This window comes from Octodon degus, unplaced genomic scaffold (assembly GCF_000260255.1).
Source record: "Octodon degus isolate 3935 unplaced genomic scaffold, OctDeg1.0 scaffold00010, whole genome shotgun sequence".
Classification (NCBI taxonomy): Eukaryota; Metazoa; Chordata; class Mammalia; order Rodentia; family Octodontidae; genus Octodon; species Octodon degus.
Window position 1 is genome coordinate 29,339,276 of NW_004524586.1, and position 19,121 is coordinate 29,358,396.

At 42.2% G+C, this 19,121-nt stretch overlaps 1 protein-coding gene across 3 annotated transcripts in view; it reads left to right on the plus strand.

Moving 5' to 3' along the window:
* The window catches only part of Sh3kbp1 (SH3 domain containing kinase binding protein 1), a 342,524-nt gene that overhangs the window by 317,634 nt on the left and 5,769 nt on the right, over window positions 1–19,121 (plus strand). For 2 of the 3 annotated variants that reach the window (XM_004625662.3, XM_004625663.3), the window contains 3 exons: window positions 8,528–8,637; window positions 12,452–12,580; window positions 16,947–17,215. In XM_004625662.3, coding sequence (XP_004625719.1) covers window positions 8,528–8,637; window positions 12,452–12,580; window positions 16,947–17,215 — 508 coding nt within the window. The remainder of the gene's footprint in view (window positions 1–8,527; window positions 8,638–12,451; window positions 12,581–16,946; window positions 17,216–19,121) is intronic. The other variant, XM_023709017.1, reaches the window with a different exon arrangement.

Sequence of the window (19,121 nt, forward strand, 5' to 3'; positions counted from 1 at the left end):
ATATAATTTTTTGTGGTACTGGGGATTGAACTCAGGACCCTGCACTTGCCAGGTAAGTGCTTATGCTGCTGAGCTATCTCCCTGGCCCCTATCCTTTATAATTAAAAAGTACATTAAGTCATAAATGACAATTTTGAGAGATGCAAGGAGATATGCACCAGTTTTCACAGTTATTTTAGGACATTCACTGGCAAAACGGTCTGAAAAAAACAGGCCTCAGAAATATATCATTTTTCACTTAAGCGTGTCTATGGATTAATTTCTAGAAGTGGCATTGATGTACCTGAAGGTCTACACATTCATGTTTTGTGATAAGCATTGCCAAATGTGATTACAGAAAGATTGTGCCAATTTATCTTTATATAAGTAGTGTAACTTCTATAATAAAGAAGTACAGTATGTATTAAAACCTTTTTCATAGCAGATTTGGGCTTCTAGTGAGAAATTTTAAAAATGAATCTTATTGGTACATTTCAGATATACATGATGATAACGTTTATCATATGCAGTTTGTGCCTGTACATGATACATCTTCATTGTTCTTTTTCTCCCTTACCTTCAATCCTTCACCCCTTCCTTATTTTGAAAGGGTTTTTTTTTCCATTTTTTTCTATTCTCTCTTTTTTTTCTTTTCTCTTCTTTCCTTTTTCCCTCCCTTCTCCCTAGTTCTCTTTTCCATTTGAACATATTCTTCCTGTTTCACAATATCTGTTACATATTTTGATCCTTATTTACACTTTCAGTTTCTCACACCAGAGAAACCATGTAATATTGAAACATATGTCTCCAATTTAATTCACTTAAGAGTATGGTGTCAAGGTGCATCCATTTATCTAGAAAATTTTAAAGTTTATCCTTTTCATGACAGAGTACTACTCCATTGTAAAAAAACCCCACAACTTCTTTATCCATTGATTGCTGGATGGGCGTACAGGCCAATTTCAAGATTTAGCTATTACAAACTGTGCTGCTGTATATGGGTGTGCATATATCTGTGGTGTGGTGCCTTTTAATTCATTGGGGAAGAGACCAAGAAGGGGAATAACTGGGTCAAATGAAACCTGTAGTTTTGATTTTTGAGGAATCTCCACACTGATTTCCACAATGGTGGCACCAGCCTACACTCCTACCAGCAGTGGAGAAGAGTCCCTTTTTCACCATAGCCCTGCCAGCCTTTGTTATTGGTTACTTTCTTGATGATAGCCATTCTTTCTAGGGGAGATGGTACATCAGCTTTGTTTTAATTTGCATCTCTCGAATCACCAGTGATGTTGAACGTTATTTCATATATGTATTTGCCATTTCTGCTTCTTCATCTGCAAGTATCTGTTCATTTCAGATGACCATATTTGGGTTGGGTCTTTAAATTTGGGGCATCTGAAGTTTTTTGAGTTCTTTGTATATTATAGATATTAATCTTTTGAAGAACAGCTGGCACAGCTGAAACAGCAGGTATCTCCCTCTCATATTCCTGAGTGATACAAAACTTACTTTAAAAATGTATTTATTTACTTGGTACAGGGTCTCTCTATGCAGCTTGGACTCATAGTGATCCTCTTGTCTTAGGCTCCACAGGTGTGCACCACCATGTCTGGTTTTAGTGGCCAGCGTGACGCACCCAGGGCTTGGCGGGGAGGGCACACAGCATGAGTTACCAGGACTGAACTCGGGTCCTTGCACTTACCAGGCAGGCACTTAGACCACTGAACTATCTCCCCAGCTTAGGGAGATACTTTTTACCAAATAGCCATACATTTCCTCTTAACTTTCCTAACACCTTGTATTTCTAACCAGGAATTTCCTTAAAGAAGTCAGCCCTATTTTCTGTCCATTTGAAAGTGCATTTTATAGAAAACAATGGGGGAAAACAGTATGTTATTAGAGTAGAAAAGTACATTTCCTAGTATTTTTTCTTGTTACAAAAACAATTCTCAGAATGCATAGCTGGTTGAATGAGTAGTGAAATCATATATCTCTGCTGTCTGTGTCATGCTCTGTAATGGAAAGAATTTCCTGGACGGGAATCTGTATGGAGGGCACTAAGCACTTTATAGTGAGTGTCTAACCTCTGAACGTTCATACCTGGCTTTGTGGGATTTGCATAGTGCCCACGCAACATAGGTTTATGTGAAGATAAAATGAGGGGAGTGGTAGCATGGAATAGCGCTGGCTTATGTGAGGCTCAAAATTTCTTTACTCTTGTCAGTTTGTGTCCAGTTAACTTTACCCTTAGATTATAAATGCAAAACCAACAGGAGCTTAAATTGAGAAATGTATTACAGTGGTTCCAGATAAAAAGTTCCGCCAGCCTTAATGTGCTAAGGTAGGGATGTAGAGAAAAAGGGATGGCTTCCACAGATACTAGGAGGTAGTGACATTAGCAGGCTTTGACTATAGCAAACTTGCATTCTAAGACTCTTTTTAAAGCCCAGAGCAGCAAGCTATAATGAATGAACAGAGCCATTTAAGAACTCCCAAACAGCCCCTTTGATGACAGCTGGCCAGTCTCTGACTTTTGACTATTTCTCCTTTGTGTTTTCAGCGCATGTGCTTTAGGTCACCTGTGGTCAGTGGTACCATTTGTTCTATCCGTGGAAAATGAGGCTACATTTTCTAATTGAATCAAATAGGGCATGACAGGAGTTCATGGAAAATAGGCAAATCCTTGTGCCATGAAGAGTCAGGGGCCCTTTCCAAGCCAACTGCATTGGGTCCAACATGAATTTTCCTCATGTGTCTACAGTATTTGTCTTCCAACTATCACAAAAGCTAAGAGCCTCTCATCCTTATGAAATGTTAAAAAGTAATACACAGTGCTTGCCAGTCTAATAGTTTTGGGCTAGCTAATGAGCATTGTAACTTTTTTCTATTAGGCAGAAACATTTCCAACCAGGATGAGAAAGCTCATCTCAAGTTTCTGCTTGATTCATTTCAAAACCACCATGAAAATTGGGACATTTTCTTTGCACCACAATGAGTTAGTCATGGAAATTCTGTCTTAATCATAGCAACCATGGCCATAGTCATGGGGAGTGTGTTCTGAGCCACTAAAAATTACATGATAATATTGAAGAGCTTGTCCCCTTTGCTGTTAGGAAGCAGGAGTATGTTGCAGTCTGCAGTCTGTGGGAGTGTCCCAGGTGGCCTGAGGTTCCCTTTTCAGTGAGTGACCTCATCTTTAGTGCGTCTTTTTCTTTATGGCACTTTGATTTTGTTGCTGTTTCAAAAAAGTACTCTTTACAAGCTAATGCCATAGAACATTAAAATTGACTGAAATGTGCATTAAAAGGCAAAGAGTGGCTCTCCCTGAGGGACTGTGACCCTCTTATTCCTGTCAAGTGTCAGATATTAGGCAGCCTTCTCAGTCACGGAAATGCTTGCTAAGTGTGGCCAGGGTCCAATGTGCATAGGTCTAAAATTTTTAATGCGAACTTTAGCCAGTAAAGTGAAATGGGCCAGCCAGGCTTTCTGCAGCTATGGCACAGAATGCAGCCTTCTGCCCTGCAGCTGCTACTTCATATCCTGCTAGGAGCCACTCAGCAACAATACTGAAGCAAGAATGCTTGCTTCAGATAGTTTCTACATTCGTTTGTTCCTTTGCTGATGGCATATCAAACATGGTTTTCCCAGGAATGTGCTAGACTTTGAGAAAACAAACTAAGTTCCTATCCTCTTGGAGCTCACAGCCTAAGTGCAGGTGACAGGCACCATGCCTCTGAGTCATTGTGAAGCACAATTCATGACAGACTGCCACGTCATCTGTTGTCAAACCCTAAGATCTCAGCTGGACTTAATTATATCAGTGTTCTGAGGAGAGAGGGTGGGGAGTGAAGATGTTATCCTCCCTAGAGTTACAGCAAAAATTTCTTAGTGTGAACTTGGCCATCTGTGTGTACTAGAGGACATGTCAAGTCTGTTCCAAAGTGGGCCTGAGGTTGTTCCATCTGTTCCCCTTAACTCTGGCACCTGTCTCCCATTCTTTTTTTTTTATTTGTTTGTTTTAATGTATTTGGTACAGGGTCTCACTATGCAGATCAGACTCAGTGATCTTCCTGTTTTCAGCCTCTGCAGAGCTGGAATTACAGGTGTGCTCCCAGTCTCAGTCACTGGCTGGAGTGGTGGCAGGGGGGCACAGCATATGGTACCCTTCTATTCTGCATATTCTAGGTTACTTCTCTGTCTACCTCATCTCTTCAGCTGCAGTGTGACCTGCCACCAATTATCTGAGCCTTTGGCCATCACTTTCGTCAGCACTGCAGCATCTCTTCTGCACCCCCCAAAATCAAGCCAGCACTCCTCACCCTGCATTGGAGTGATGATGAGATTTACTCCCCACAGCTTGCCCCAGAAGGCTCTCTTATCCCTGGGAACACCCCAGCATTCACCCGATTGCCTCTCCACTTCTCATCAAATCCTTTCTTACTCATCCCTGCAGCTTCTGCTAGACCAATGCTGCTCCTACTTTTCTGTGTGTTCAGATCACCTGGGGAGGCTGAAACCTTACCCTTGTCCAGAATTCACCCACACCAATAGAGTCAGTCCCCAGGGTGAGATCCAGGGATGAAGTGTTTGGGTATTTTTCAAAATTGTTCAGGTGAGTCTGCTGTGCAACCAAGGTGGAGAAACAGAGTTAATTAGCCTTTAGTTGTTCTTTAATCACTTCACCCTGCTAAGATATTATCCCCAGGGCTTGTTTTAGTTTCCTGGATAGGGTGATGATACAGGTATTGTCCAGCTCAGCTCTGGGAGCTCCCAGCCGAGACTCTTGGCAATGGCAGTTTGTTAGAATTTTTAACAGCTTTCTTTTTCACCTCCTCCCATAGCTGTCTGCTCAACATCTGCTTCTCAGTCTTGTGGTTTCTCTCCACTCTTCTAGGTTTTCTCTGTTCTTCATTGTGCCCTCTTCAAACCACCTCCGCCATCTACCAGCAAACTACCCTGTCTTGGGCCTTATTCCCTTTTTCCAGAGATATTGGGAATAAGCTTGGATAGCCTGCTAAACTCAATATATGTAGAGTGCCTGGAAAGATGCTTGTGCTGCTGTTTTCTACAGTAGCAAAGAACAGGAAGGGTGTTAGCTTTGTATCACTATATTTGCTTTTCTCTTGTTGCTGGGACAAAATACCTGACACCCCAAGTTAAAGGAGGAATGGCTTATGTAGCTCAGTTTGTAGAGGTTTCAGTCTATAATCAGCTGTCTCCAAGGCAGAATGGCACATAGCAGGGGAACAACAGTTCATGACAGCAGAAATAGCAAAATCATTGAAAGTGAGACAAACCTCTTTCAGTCCTTTACATTGTATCCAGTCTACTGGGTTAGGGCAGTACCAATCCAATCAGTGGACTGAGACAGAAGTTACCCACTCTTAATCCCAGCATTACACCATCAGTCAGTCACACACTGTAGATTCTCCTACCTCCAAAAAAGATCCTATGACCACATGAGGCTTTGAGGGGACATCAGAACGCAAACAGTAATAATCACTATGACAAAATACCTGATATAAATGAGTTAAAGAAGGGTTTATTTTAGCTCAGTCTCAGAGATTTCTGTTTGTAGTTGGCTGGCTGCTTTGCTATAGACCTGTGGTGAGGGAGAATTTCACAGTACAGTGTGTGTAGTAAACTGCTCAAGTCATAGCAGGGAAATTCCTCCCAGGTTAGGATCCTGACTAACTCATCCCCAAAAGGGACTGGAGACCGAATATAATCTACAATGGCACACCCCCAGTAATCCAGCTCCTCCAAATAGGCCCCATCTCCTCAGAGCCCATTCGGTTGTGCATTCTTCAGTTGGTGAGGGGCTGGGGAGATGGCTCAGTAGAGTAAGCGCTTCCCTGGCAAGCACAAGGGCCTGAGTTCAATACCTGGTTCTGCCAAAAAAAAAAAAAAGGAATCATCAGTTGGTGAGGTTAGCACCTTCATGATCTAATCACATTTGTAGGCCCCACCTGGGAACACATGAGCCTTTCGGGTGATATTTACATCTAAAGCATAACAAAGGAGGAGTTATTTGGAGACTATTCAATAGGGGATTGAGGAAAAAAATGATAAATCACAATGCTATAGAAGATTATACACAATTAAAATATTTATGAAGAAGAGTTAGAGGCATGGCATACAAAGTTTATCGAAATAAGCTGCATGCAATATTAAATATAATATGTTGTGGAGAATCACTCAGACTGCTTCAAAGTTCAGAGGAGTCTAAGGACACCTGAGGACATGACTGCTTGTCTATCACAATTCCACAGTGGGATATTGTCATGTAACTATGACTTAGCACAGGTAAATACACATGTACTGGTTGCAGCACTGTAAGAATGTAAATATGAGATAACAACCTATATAAGAATTATACAATAAAGATGCAGGTGGCTCTTGCAGTCTTGTGCTATGCATTGAGCATGTTCTACTTTTGGAATTGGAGAAAAATGATTTAAGAAGATAAGCTGAGGGGATATTAATGTCAGGTAATAGCTTTTTGCATTAGTTCTGTTGTACAGCTTGTTGTATTAGGTAAATGTAAATGTAGAATTTACATTTCAGACAAGATGGAGTTGGTAGAAGTGGGTCCTAGGGTGGAGTCTGTAGGGGAACCATTTAGGGAAATAAGATTATTTAAAGAGAAGGCCTCTGAGAGGACCAGCCCAGGCAGCTGGCTCTCATAGTGTACATCCCAACAGTGAGGATCTTTGCCTTCCCCTGGCCCAGGATCTTCCTGGAACGTTACTGAGCCACCTGAAGGCCAGAACCCACTGATTAATTTCAGAGCACCACTGATGTTTTTCTCTATGCCCTCTTTGTATGTGGTTAACTTTTGATTGTACTTGTCTTGCCCTGATAGGAGCTAATAGAATAGTTATTCATTTTTGAGGCACCAGAGTGATGTCACTTACTATGATTCCAGGTATAATTTAACGACTTTTCTTGACCAATGACTTTTGGTTGGTTTTGTGTAGTCCACTAAAGGAGATAGTTTGCAGATGAAAGCTGCCTATACCTTAATAGAATAAAGCTGTAACATAACCAGAACGTACGTTGCATAACCATCAGCAAAATGTTCTCCCCAAAATGGAGGAAACATAATTTCAGCTTTTCTGTTTTGATTTGGTATATTTGAAGTTATGACAGGATACTTTCAGCTACAAATGTAGATACCTGATTTAAAATGGTCTAAAATAACAGGAATTTGTTAATTTTACATAACAAAAAGTTTAGATACTCATTCTAGGGTTGGTGGAATATTTATTGGGGTTGACAGTCACTCAAGGTACGGTATCTCCATTTTTCTTCTCTATTACCCTCAAAATCTCTAAAACCATGCCTTCCCTCCTCTCTTTCTTGGTCCTTAGATGACTGTCATAGCACCAGGCACCCTGTACTTACACAATGGCTTCCCAAGCTAGAAGGAAGAATGCCAGTAACACAAAAGGTCTTTTTCTCCCTCCTCCTACCCCCTAGGCTCTTAATAGACTTACCTCTCAGTGATCTAAATTGGGCTACATAGCTACCTCTGGAGCAGTCACAAACAGGGACTGCACACATCATCTTGAAACAAAGCTGGAGGTCTGTTAAAAGAGAGTATGGTGAATGGTTTGGGAAAGTAGTTCCTCCTATGGCCTTTAAAGTACTATTTACTGGTCCGGCAGAAATGGTGTTGCCCTAGTCACAAGCCATAATGGTACTCAGGATAGGCTGTTCTGCCAAGCATTCCTTCAATCAACCCTACACATCCATATTTGGTTTATAAATCCACAGAGCTTAACATAACCAGGTAGCACCTTGGCCTGGTCATTCACTGAAGAGGGCAACAAGAGGGTAAGCTGTGTAAGGACAGGACCCATGTCTGTTTCTGCTGTGGTGCTGGTCCGGCTTCATTATCTTGCATTCTGTGTGTCATGAATGAACAAGTTAATGACAAAAAGAAGTTAATGTCTCCGTTGAATGAGACTGAAAGCACAGTAGGTCTCCACTCTGTGAGTTATCTGGAGAAATAGAAGTTTGCCCTCTTCTCTAGGGAGTTTACAGTCTGACATTAAGGTGATAGCAAATGACCAGACCATTGTACACAAGCAGAGGAGAATCTTGGTGTCTCTTGACCAGCATTCTCTTGCCATGGTTATTGTACTGTGTGATGACTGCCTTTTGTGTTAAGACACCCAGAATGTTTTATCTATTAAGGTGTGTCTGGATTCGTAGAAAAACGATTATTCCTCCTTTAATCCTTTTTCTGTAGCTTTTTAAAGATGTATGGATACAGTGGTAGAAAGGAAAAAGAAAAAATCAAGTTTCTGTCTCCTATGTACTAGCTTGTTAAGCAGAGAAGCAAATGATTATTTCTTTCAGTTTGGCCCATCTTTACTGAATGACCAAAAGATGTAAATGGCTTTTGTAAAAGATAAATCATAATTCAGATAGAAAGGATAATTATTAAGAAAACAAGGTGCTTGTGACATAAGAAACTTTTCTCACTCCTATTGTTCCTCTTAAATTTGTTGTGTCTTTTTGTTTTGTTCTGTTTCAGATCTAGAAGGTTTTGACTCTGTGGTATCATCTACTGAGAAACTCAGTCACCCAACCACGAGCAGGCCAAAAGCTACGGGGAGGCGGCCGCCATCCCAGTCGCTCACATCTGTAAGTGCTCCTCATCAGATCTCCTTATTTCTCTACAGCTGAGAGAGGAAAAATTGAGATTGTGGCCAAGAACCCTTCTGCAAGTGGCCGATTGGAGGCACTCCAGGAGAGGGAGGCTGAGAGACACACTGCCAACTAACTGTGGTTTGAGAGTCTTCCTAAACAAGCAACGTTTCCTCCTGTTTGATTTTTGTGTTTCTGGCAGCAGGATGGCACTTCCTCCTCCCATCTTGTCTTTCCTTGTAGACTGGCTATTGTTTGAACCTGAAATGAAATTGATAAGAAAAAAATGTGATGTTTTACAACAGGAAAAGGAGAACAATGATAGTTTGGTGGATAAACAAGACAAAGTTTTAATAATTAATAATCTTCCCCTGAAAGGTTCCAGGCAGGCGCTTTTATCTCCCTGCGCCCCATCCCGGCCAACAGTGTGGAGCATTTGCTCTTTATCTCATCTCCACCGGCAGCAGGTGTGGATTCCAGGGAAACATGCCTACCATCTTCAAGGACTGCTACCAGCACCTCTACTAGACCCATATTCATTGCGTAAAGGAAATGGTATCCCAGTTGAAGGGATAAGGAAAACTTCTAGCCAGTTCTGTACATATCAATACAAGCAAGTGGGGTCAGGCTCAGCCAAAATGCAGACAATTGCTCCTCTTTCAAGGAGAGTCACCCAGGTAGTCCTCCAAACAAGATGGTATTTGTAAACTTATAAGTAGCTGATCATGTGGAAGAGACCAATCAAAATGTTTGTGATAATCCATAGAATTTTTGCTTGGGTAATTTTAACAAACTTGTTACTACAAACCCATCACACATTTATTGTACCAGATTTGAACATTGCAGTGCATAAAGAAGTAAGTGACCTGTCTCTAGTCCTACTCTCACAGCAAAGAATGTTAACTTCTTGCTGTACATCTTTTAGCTTTTTAAAAATTTCATTTTGTACATAAAAATCATTTCTTCAAAAGTGAAATCATATAATAATGCACATTGTTTGAGAATTTACTTTTCCTTCTTACAGTGTAATTGTTAACCATTCTTCCAGAACAATGCACGTAATGCCTGCCTACTAATGTGTGAATATGGGTATATGAGTGTGGGAGGTTTTTTCTAGCCAGCCTATTATTATTAAATGTTTATGTTGTTTTCAGTTCTTCATTATAAGTGAAAGTCACTGTAGAAAAATATGACGTTGCTCCAAAATTATTCACTTAGGTAAAACTTTCGGAAAATGCGTGCTTTGCTTTTGCCATAGGTTGAATATGCCCCCTCGACAAAGGTTAAATTTGCATTTCACGAGCGGTGTTTGTGTGTTCATACATTTGTTCATTTTACATATTACCTGTCTATCTATCTGGTGTGTTGCCTTGTGCTGACTGCTCTAAAGCCTTATGAGCTTCATCCAGATACATCGGGGAATTAAATTTTTACAGGTTTCCGAAGACACTTTCTCTTTTCACCCCATTACTAATCCCACCTAAGTTGTCACCACTCAAAAGAAAAAGAATGCCACTTCATTTGAGCCTCTTCTCTCAGACTCTCTTGAGTCTGCAAGTATGATTTGAATCATCCTGTTCTTCCTTTTCATATGACAAACCTCTTTGTGATGACACCTTTGAGAGAAAGACTTCAAAAGGCGGCTTCCTTTTTCACTCTTCTGTAGAGTTCTGTGACAACACTGCCTTCTTTCCACTTGTCCACTCTGTCCGCTCCTCACCCCAACATGTACATATAACAACCTATTTCATTGATTCTTAGCATCTCTACAGTTTGATTTCTTAATCGTACCTTTTACATCTTCTCTGTACATCCCTTGTCATTTTTGTTTTCCTTTGAAATTCTTCCCAACTTTTCAAGGTTTAGAGAGCCTTGTGGCTTCCATAATTAAATGCGGAGGTTCAAATTGCCATCGCTCCCTTGGTATACATATCCTATGTCTAGGACTTTGTGTGTATTTGGGAGATCAAGTAAAAGCATCTCATCTTCACCCTGATTTTAGGCTATATGGTTATTCGTTCACTCAACAAATATGTGAAGACATTTATCACCTGCGAACTGGATACTTTCATGTACTGTGCCAGGTACTAAGGCACAGCTGGAAATGAGTAGTAGTACACAGTCACTACCTGCAGGAAGTTTATGATGCAAGACTTGAAGTTTGGCATTTGTATAAGGAGTTATTGGGGGTGCAGATTTACAACAGTAAGATACATATGTGCTTAATGGAGTATCATGACCCTGCTCTCATCTCTTTATTTCCATGTGCCCCCCACTTGGATATGAACACTGAATTCCTATTTACTCTTCTTGCAGTTAGTACCAGAGGTTTTTTAACAACAAAATAGGATTAATGGATGAGGCCATAATTTCTGAAAGGCTACTAGAAAGAATGATTGAGGAAATAAGCCAATTTTGATTCTTCTGCTTGGGGCCATTCACCTTAATTAAAGCTATTTATGTTTACAGGGTAGAAAGAGGAAGCTTTGACTGGCAGCTCACATGACATAGGTTGTGCAGGAGGAAATGGGCTTTTGGAATAAAGTCACAAAATGAAAGCACCCAGCACTGAATGGTGGTTAAGCAGTTAAACCTAAATTAATAAGAAAGCTTAGTTGGCAAAGGTATTATTTTAGGTGATTGGATTTTCAGGTCAATTGAAGACTTATAAATAAGACCTCTTATAAAGTAAAAGTTGTTTTTAAAAATCCCTAAAATATATTAAGTTTCTGCCTTAGTAAGTAAACACAAGAAGATAAACAATGGTGATTCTAAAAAGGACTATTTTTCTGCCACCAGAGTTGAAAGCAGAGGGATGAGGCTGAATGTAAACTCACTAGAAGATACCTCTGGATGATTCCTTATTATAGAAACATTTATTTTCACTTGCTTTGTTGTGAAATAAAGATATTCTTGTATAGGATTCATTCCTGACCAAGTTAGTTCTAGTGAATTGGTCCCCATTCATTCAGCTATTTTATCTTCACAGTAAGGGAGAAAAGACAGGGATGTCATCCCATATTTTACCTAAAGGTAAATATATTTTATGTCAAAATATATGGTAAAATATGTCATCCCATATTTTACCATTCTGTAAATATATTTAACAAACAGACTCCAAAGTGGATGTTGGCTGACGGCAGTAACTAGGGCAGACATCTCTCAGCAGGTACCAAAGAAAAGATGAACTTGTTGCACTAGTAGGCAGGGCTGCACTTTCAAACTGAGGAAAGTCTCCCCTCTGGTCCGTGAACCTCCTGGTCCCTTGCCTCCAGAAATGGTCTCCTTCAGACAAGTCTTTTAGGGCACTTAAGCATGTAGAAGAATTTGTGATCCTGGAAAGAAGGGAATGAAGGGGGCACAGGAGGAGAGGCAGCTTCCTACAGGCTATGTGTTCTTCCCACCAGACTACCAGCCCTTTAAGAGCAGGGACCATGTGGGGCACGTTACCATTAGGTCTGCAGTACCAGCCTTAGTGTGGGGCATACCACAGAGAAAGAGAGAAAGGAGGGAGGGAGCAATAAAGGATGGACAATGAATTCTTGCAGGGATGCAGTGATTGATGTGAGTTGGGGGAGTAGCCCTAGTTTAGGACACATCACTTCTTGGTCACAGGCCTGCCACTAACCGGCTGTATGATGATCTCTAGTACACAGACAATAGCATGCTTTCTGCCTCAGCAGGTGTTAGTGAGGAGACAGACAAGCTAGAAGTGTCATGTGCTTTGAGAAGCATACAGGAACATATTAACAAAAGCTGTGTCACCCGAGGTATGATTCTGACAAAAGCATTTTCTTTTGACTTTATCCAGTCTTCCCTTTCAAGCCCCGATATCTTTGACTCCCCAAGTCCCGAAGAAGATAAAGAGGAACACATTTCGCTTGCGCACAGAGGACTAGACGTATCCAAGAAGACTTCAAAGACTGTTACCATATCCCAAGTGAGTGACCAGCCAGGGCAAAGTGTCCCGGCCCTTCCATGCATGTGCTAACATGGGTTATAAACCAAACGAGGATATACAAACAATGCAGGTGTTTGCCATTATTTAGTGACTATGATTACTTTAGTCACCAAATCCCCGAGGCCTATTAGAGTCTCCAAAATGGAGCAGGATCCCTGAGACACAAATTGCCTTGCTTATTTCCCTTGTTTCTCTTCATGCTGTCACATGCACATGCACAAATGTCCACATACCCTACCCTACCCACACAACCCACACAGCCAAGACCACTTGAAAGGCCATGAAATGTCTAGAGAGACTACCTTCAATATATTAAATGCTGTGCCTTCTTCTCACAGATCTTGTCTTTCATGTTTAAAGCTTGCCAAAAATTATAATTGGGAGATCATAAATATGAATAACTAATATAGTCTTTTCAAGAAAAGCTGAGTTTATGTTCATATTCTAGGATAAATTATAATCTAAAAGATATTGATTTCCTCACATGCCCAGGGAATGTCAGGGAATAGTATAGCGGCTTTAGCTTATTGACTTGTGAGAACGAGACAAATAGAAGCACACACCTCTAGTCCCACCAACTCAGGAGGCCGAAGTAAGAGGATCACTTGAGCCCAGGAGCTGGAAACTAGCACAGGCTATATAATAGCACGACCCTGTCTCAAAAAAAAGGAGAAGAGGCTGGGGGTGTAGCTCAGAAGTAGGGTACTTGCTTAGCATATAACAGTAGCATGGGCAAGGACTGTGTTTGATCCCTAGCACTAGGAGAAAAAAAGGCATTGTTTGGCTACTACATGCAACTTCTGAAGAGGAAACACCACATGTAAGTGTTAGTTTTCCTATAAATATAAACCAAGATTTTAAAATTCCATTTTTCCCCTGTTAAGTAAGCCAAGTCAATTTCAATTTCTTCAGAATATTAGCAATTTCTTCCCGCCTAAAATCAGAAAATTGCAGTCATTTGAAACAGAAATTAGTACAAAGAAGTCTAAGAGTATGTGAGATATTCTTTCTTATAGATTTAAGAATTTGGCTTTAAGAGTATATAGGCTTTTCTTAAAAATCAGGTACAGTACACAAAATATGATCCTATAAAACATCGATTTTAATTACCCAGAAAACCAAAACATTCTTTCTTTATAAAGGATTCCATTTACTGAAATTGGATTTAGACTTTTTTTTTTCCTTTTTTTTTCCTGGTGACCATAGTATACTTTATAGTTTTACTTTCATTGTCATCCTTGGCATGTCTCCACAGTGACATCTTCTGGTGGCAAGTGGCTTTCCATGTTTCTCAGTTACCAGTTCTTTTAGCCCATTTTACTTCCCAGGATTTGCCAGGTGTTTTTCATTGCTTCTAGAAATTCCACTTGAACTAATTTGATCAGGGGATGTGGTAACCTATACTTTGTGAAGCTTTAAAAAGTACTTGCTAGCAGAAGTGAGCCAGGAGAGTCAGTCATACAGGCAATGCCAAAAGAAGTATCTGTAAGTCAATCAGGTTGGGACATTGGTGGCCATGAGAGCTACTGAAGGATGTAACATAGCAAATAGAAGAAGGCATAAGCCCAGGAATAGGTATTCAGCAAAGAAGACAACAAGAGAGCATAAATCTTCAGACGCACGTAGCCACAATCATGGTGCTGGGCTGAGGGATCTGATTGACAGTGAAAGGACTATATCACAGTTGTGCTAATGATTAGCTCTGAGACTTGGGGAGTTACTCAACCAGTTCTCTAAGTCTCAGTTTCTTTGCTTGGTAATATGCTTGTGCTAGCTGATCCCTGCTGAGGTCCAGCATGTATCAGGGTTCCATAAATGTCAGTTCCTCTTCCCGCGTACTATAACTCCTACTAACCACAAAGTCTGGGCTGGTGAAGTGCTTTCGCTGGCAGCAGAGAGTGCTTTTCCTGTATAGTAACTTGGCAGAGAAGAGGTGAGCAGAGAGGCTGGAAATGATGGCCCATCTGCTTTTGGCTCACTCTGCCCAGTCTGCCTCTAGCAAAGCCTGAATGTAGATTCTACCTCATCATTGTTGTGCCAGCCAAGCCCCTTGGCACCTGCTCCTGAGGTGGCTGGCTGGGCGCCTGTTGCTGGAAGGAGTCCCATGGCTATAGGGCCAAGCTTCACTGTGGGCTTCAGCTTTTGCCCTGTCACTCATCCCCTTACCTCCCAAAATCTACCCCACTACTTCACCTCCTTGCCACCTGCCCACCAACTCACATTCCCTTGACAGGATCTTCTCCCTAGGCCTATCAGGTGCCACTCTTCCTCCCATCTAATACAGTGCTATGCCGTGTGCCCTCCTGGCTTCCTTGGGACACTTCTCCATCAGGCCTCCCTCACCTCTCTTTACCCCATCTTCAGCTTTTCTGTCCAAAACAAAACTTCCTTGACTCTGTCTCATCCTGAGGCTTCTCTATCTTTCTCCATCTTCCTTCCTTGGCCAAGTTTCTGGGAAGCTTTCAATTTACCAGCCACACTCCTTACCTCCTATTCAGAAACCAGTCTGTCACACTGGGTTTTATCTCCCTTGCACCACCAAATGGTCTCCTTTGTTTTCCTTTTAGCACCTTTGATACCCTTATCTAACAGTTTTTTTCTTTCTGGAAACTTCTGCAGGGGGCTTCCATAACCCAGCCTCCTCTACCATCCTGCTTTGCTTCCTCTCATTATTCTTCTCCAGTTTTCAGGGGCTTTCTCTCCTTCTCTCCTTGCCTCTTCCATTTAGGAATTCTCAGGTTCTGCCATTGATCTGTTCACAGTTTCCATTTCCTTTTACTCAGCTCACTCTTACTCAATGACTGTGCCACTCAATAGACCATCCCTTAGCAATCCCTCAACCTCCTAAAACTTCAAGGTAAAACAAATATCTGGGCCTTCGATCTTTTCTTCCTCCCAGGAAAGGTGCATTGTCAATGTCTGTTTCTTCCCTCCCCATGCATAGCTCTTGATCTGTACTTCCTGTTTCACCCTCTACAACCTACCCAGGACCTCATCTCCCTGGTCGTGGGCTGTCTGCTTCATGAGGGCACGGACCGCATCAACATCACCCACTTTCTACCCTGGGATCCAGAATGATGCTCAGTGCTCTTTGTTAGATGCCTCTGCTTTTTCTGTATCTCTCAAAGTTGTCCTTTTTGTTTCTAGCTCGCCATTCAGGCTTTCATGGTATAAGATTTTCCCAGCAGTCCTGCCACTGCTTAGGCCTTTCTGCAGCCAGAGTGAGCATTTAGTAGAACACACAATCATGTTCACTCTTTCCCCTGCCCCTTCTCCCTTCCAGCTTTATCTTTTCTTCCTAGCTCTCTCCTGCCCCCTCTTGCCTCCTAGCCTTGCTTCCACTAATGCATTTTACTTTCTGGTCTCTAGGCCTTTGCCTAAGCAGTGGTGGTGAACCAGTGACATGCATGTCACAGCAGGCATGCAGAGCCCTCTCTGTCAGCACATGAGCCAAGGGGATGAATTGTTTTCCAACTAAAACCTCAGTATTCAGGTTTAAATGCAGTGTTGGCACTTTTCAATAAAGTGGATTTGGGGTTGCAGTTTGGGTACTCAGTCTCTACAAGGTTTGCCCTCCCTGGCCTAGGGCCTTTCCTCCTCCTTCAACTTCTTTCTCTAACCATGTCTCCTTTTTTCAGGCCCTCTCCAATATGAGACTGTCATCTGCTTTTACCTGCTGCCTTCGCTCTGAGATGGTTGGCCCTTTGATGTTTCTGGGGTGCTCTGTGCTTCCTCCCTCTTGTGCAGTCTTCCCCCTCATCTGCAGTGTGTTGGCTTGTCTGTCCATCTGTACTCTACATTCTACTGTGTTCCAAGCTCCCTGAGGGCTTAAGAGTTTGTGGTGACTGGCAAGCAGTTAGCCATCTCTCTTGTGTATGTGAAACCAGTCCAGAATGTTTTATCTAGAAAGAAAATCAAAGTCAAAATATGTTCAGGAGGGGCTGGGGAGATGGCTCAGTGGAATGCGCGCTTCCTTGGCAAGTGCAAGGGCCTGAGTTCAATCCTCAGTTCTGCAAAATAAATAAATAAATAAATAAATAAATAAATAAAATAAAAATATGTACAGGAGGGCCAGGGAGATGGCTCAGTAGAAAAAGCGCTTCACTGGCAAGCGCAAGGGCCTGAGTTCAATCCGTGGTTCTGAAAAAAAAAATGTACAGGCAATTGCTATGTAGGGAATGTCTGGACCAAGTCAGGTCTTGGTGGCAGATGGATGAAGGAATGAGTCGAGTATGTGGATAGAGGTGGGGACAGGGGTGTAAAAGCAGGGTATGACTCACAAGGATAGTCAAGTACTACACACAGATCCCTGGCTCTGAAGCCTCTCCACCTTCCCTTGTCACAGGTGTCCGACAACAAGGCATCCCTGCCACCCAAGCCAGGGATCATGGCAGCCGGCAGTGGTGGACCAGCCTCTCTGGCCTCAATGGTTTCCTCCCCCATGTCATCCTCTTTGGGAACAGCTGGACATAGAGCCAACTCCCCATCTCTATTTGGCACGGAAGGAAAACCAAAGATGGAGGCTGCAGCCAGCAGCCGGGCAGCTGTGGAGGAGCTAAGGACACAGGTCCGTGAGCTGAGGAGCATCATTGAGACCATGAAGGACCAGCAAAAGTGAGTTCTTGGGGACCTTTTGCAACAACTTCACAGATGGCTGTCCACTGGGCCAACACCTGGTTCTGAAATCTTGGGTCTCACCTTGCCCCAGAAATTCAGCCAGGCCTCGCCACTGATGGTGGCAGTAGCAGTAGGAGTGAATATGGATCCTAAGAGGCTTAAAGTATACTTAAGTTATGTCATTTGTTTTTATATTCAAGCTACTGAGAAAATCAACTTATAAGGAGAAAAGGTTTATATAGTTGATCATGGAGTCAGAGGTTTCAGTTGTTGCTTTGGCTTTATTAATGTTGGGTCTGTAGTGAGGCAGAACATCATAGTGGGGAGCATGTAGTGAAGGTAACTGCTGACCTCAAGGCAGCTGGGAGGAGAAACAGAAAGGGTCCAGGGTCCTAGTGTCCAGGTCAAGGATGCACCACCAATGACTTAGCTTCCTTTAATGGGCCCTGTCTCCTAAAGGTTCTATCATTTCCCAGTAGCACCATGGGCTGGTGACCAAAACACACAAGTCTTTGGGAAACATTTAATATCCAAAGGTACAGTACACCAGTATGTATACCACTTTTTTTTTTGGCGGAACCAGGGGTTGAACTCAGGCCCTTGCACTTGCCAGGGAAGTGCTTATTCTACTGAGCTGTCTCCCCAGCCCCTGTATACCACTTCTTAAATAACTTCACCAGCCAGCTTTTCTTCTAGCATTTAAAAAATTGCAACTTCTTTATTTAGCTGCCAGTTGAAGTAATTGGCCTGCATTAAGGAGTTGTTACATGTGAAGAAGATGTAGAGAATCTTAACTGAGACTTTACACTCAGCAAGATATTCTCACTCTGAGACTTAGAAGTCTTTTTCCATTCAACACATTCTTGTTGCATCTCTCATCCTCAGGGAAAGCTTGGGTGGACAAAAAGACCTGTGAGCAAAATAAATATCATTTATCTATATCACTTGGTGTCCTAATCACTTTTTATCTCTGAACACAATACCTGACACACACAACTTAAAGGAGGACAGGTTTATTTTGGCTCATAGCTTTTAAATGATTCCGTCTACAGTTGGCTGGCTCCAAGGCAGAAGTGGCACGGTAGAAGGGCCTGGTAGAGGGCCACTACACATGTCATTGTGACCACCAGGAAGCAGAGAGTGAAGAGAGAAACAGGGGAGGGAGATACACCCTTTGTGGTCACGCCCCCATTGACCCACCTCCATTGAGTAGACCCTACCTCTGACATCATATTCAGTTCTGAACCGTTAAGTGGATCAAACCACTGATAAGTATAGTGACCCCATGATCCAATCATCCTCCAAAAGCCCTACCTCTGACATGAGCCTTTGGGAGGGGGACAGTATAGATCAGTGATGGTGAAGCCTTTAGAGCTTTCAGTGATAACAAACACCCCACTGCGGCACACATGCCATTGGTTCACCACACTGTTCTAGATCTAAACCGTAGCACCTGGAAAGTTGTTTGCAATGACAAGTCTGGGAGAAAAGTTGGCTGTAGTTGGTACTTACCTGAGGAAACCAAGGTTTAGAGAGTTTAGAGATCAGTTAGCTCTTTGTTGAGGGAATCAGAGGAGACATCTCCAGGCATTTTCTGGGTAGAATTTTGAAAGATAATCTAGGATTGCCAAGAGCAGAACACTCCAGCATAGAGAACAGCATTCAGATTCATAGGTGCATGGAATAAACTGGTTGGTGAGCACATCCCCTGGTACCTGGCCACCTTGGATGGATCAAGAGGTTCAAGAGATCATGCTAGAGATCTATAGTTATGCCCTCAGTCAGGGGCTGGCAGAAGCCCTGTCACCTGTCTCCCCTTACAGGTATGCAAGCACTAAAGTGTTTTTGCAGTCAAACACTTTGCAAGTATCTGGGTTACAAAAAGTTAATTCCTTCTCTGAAT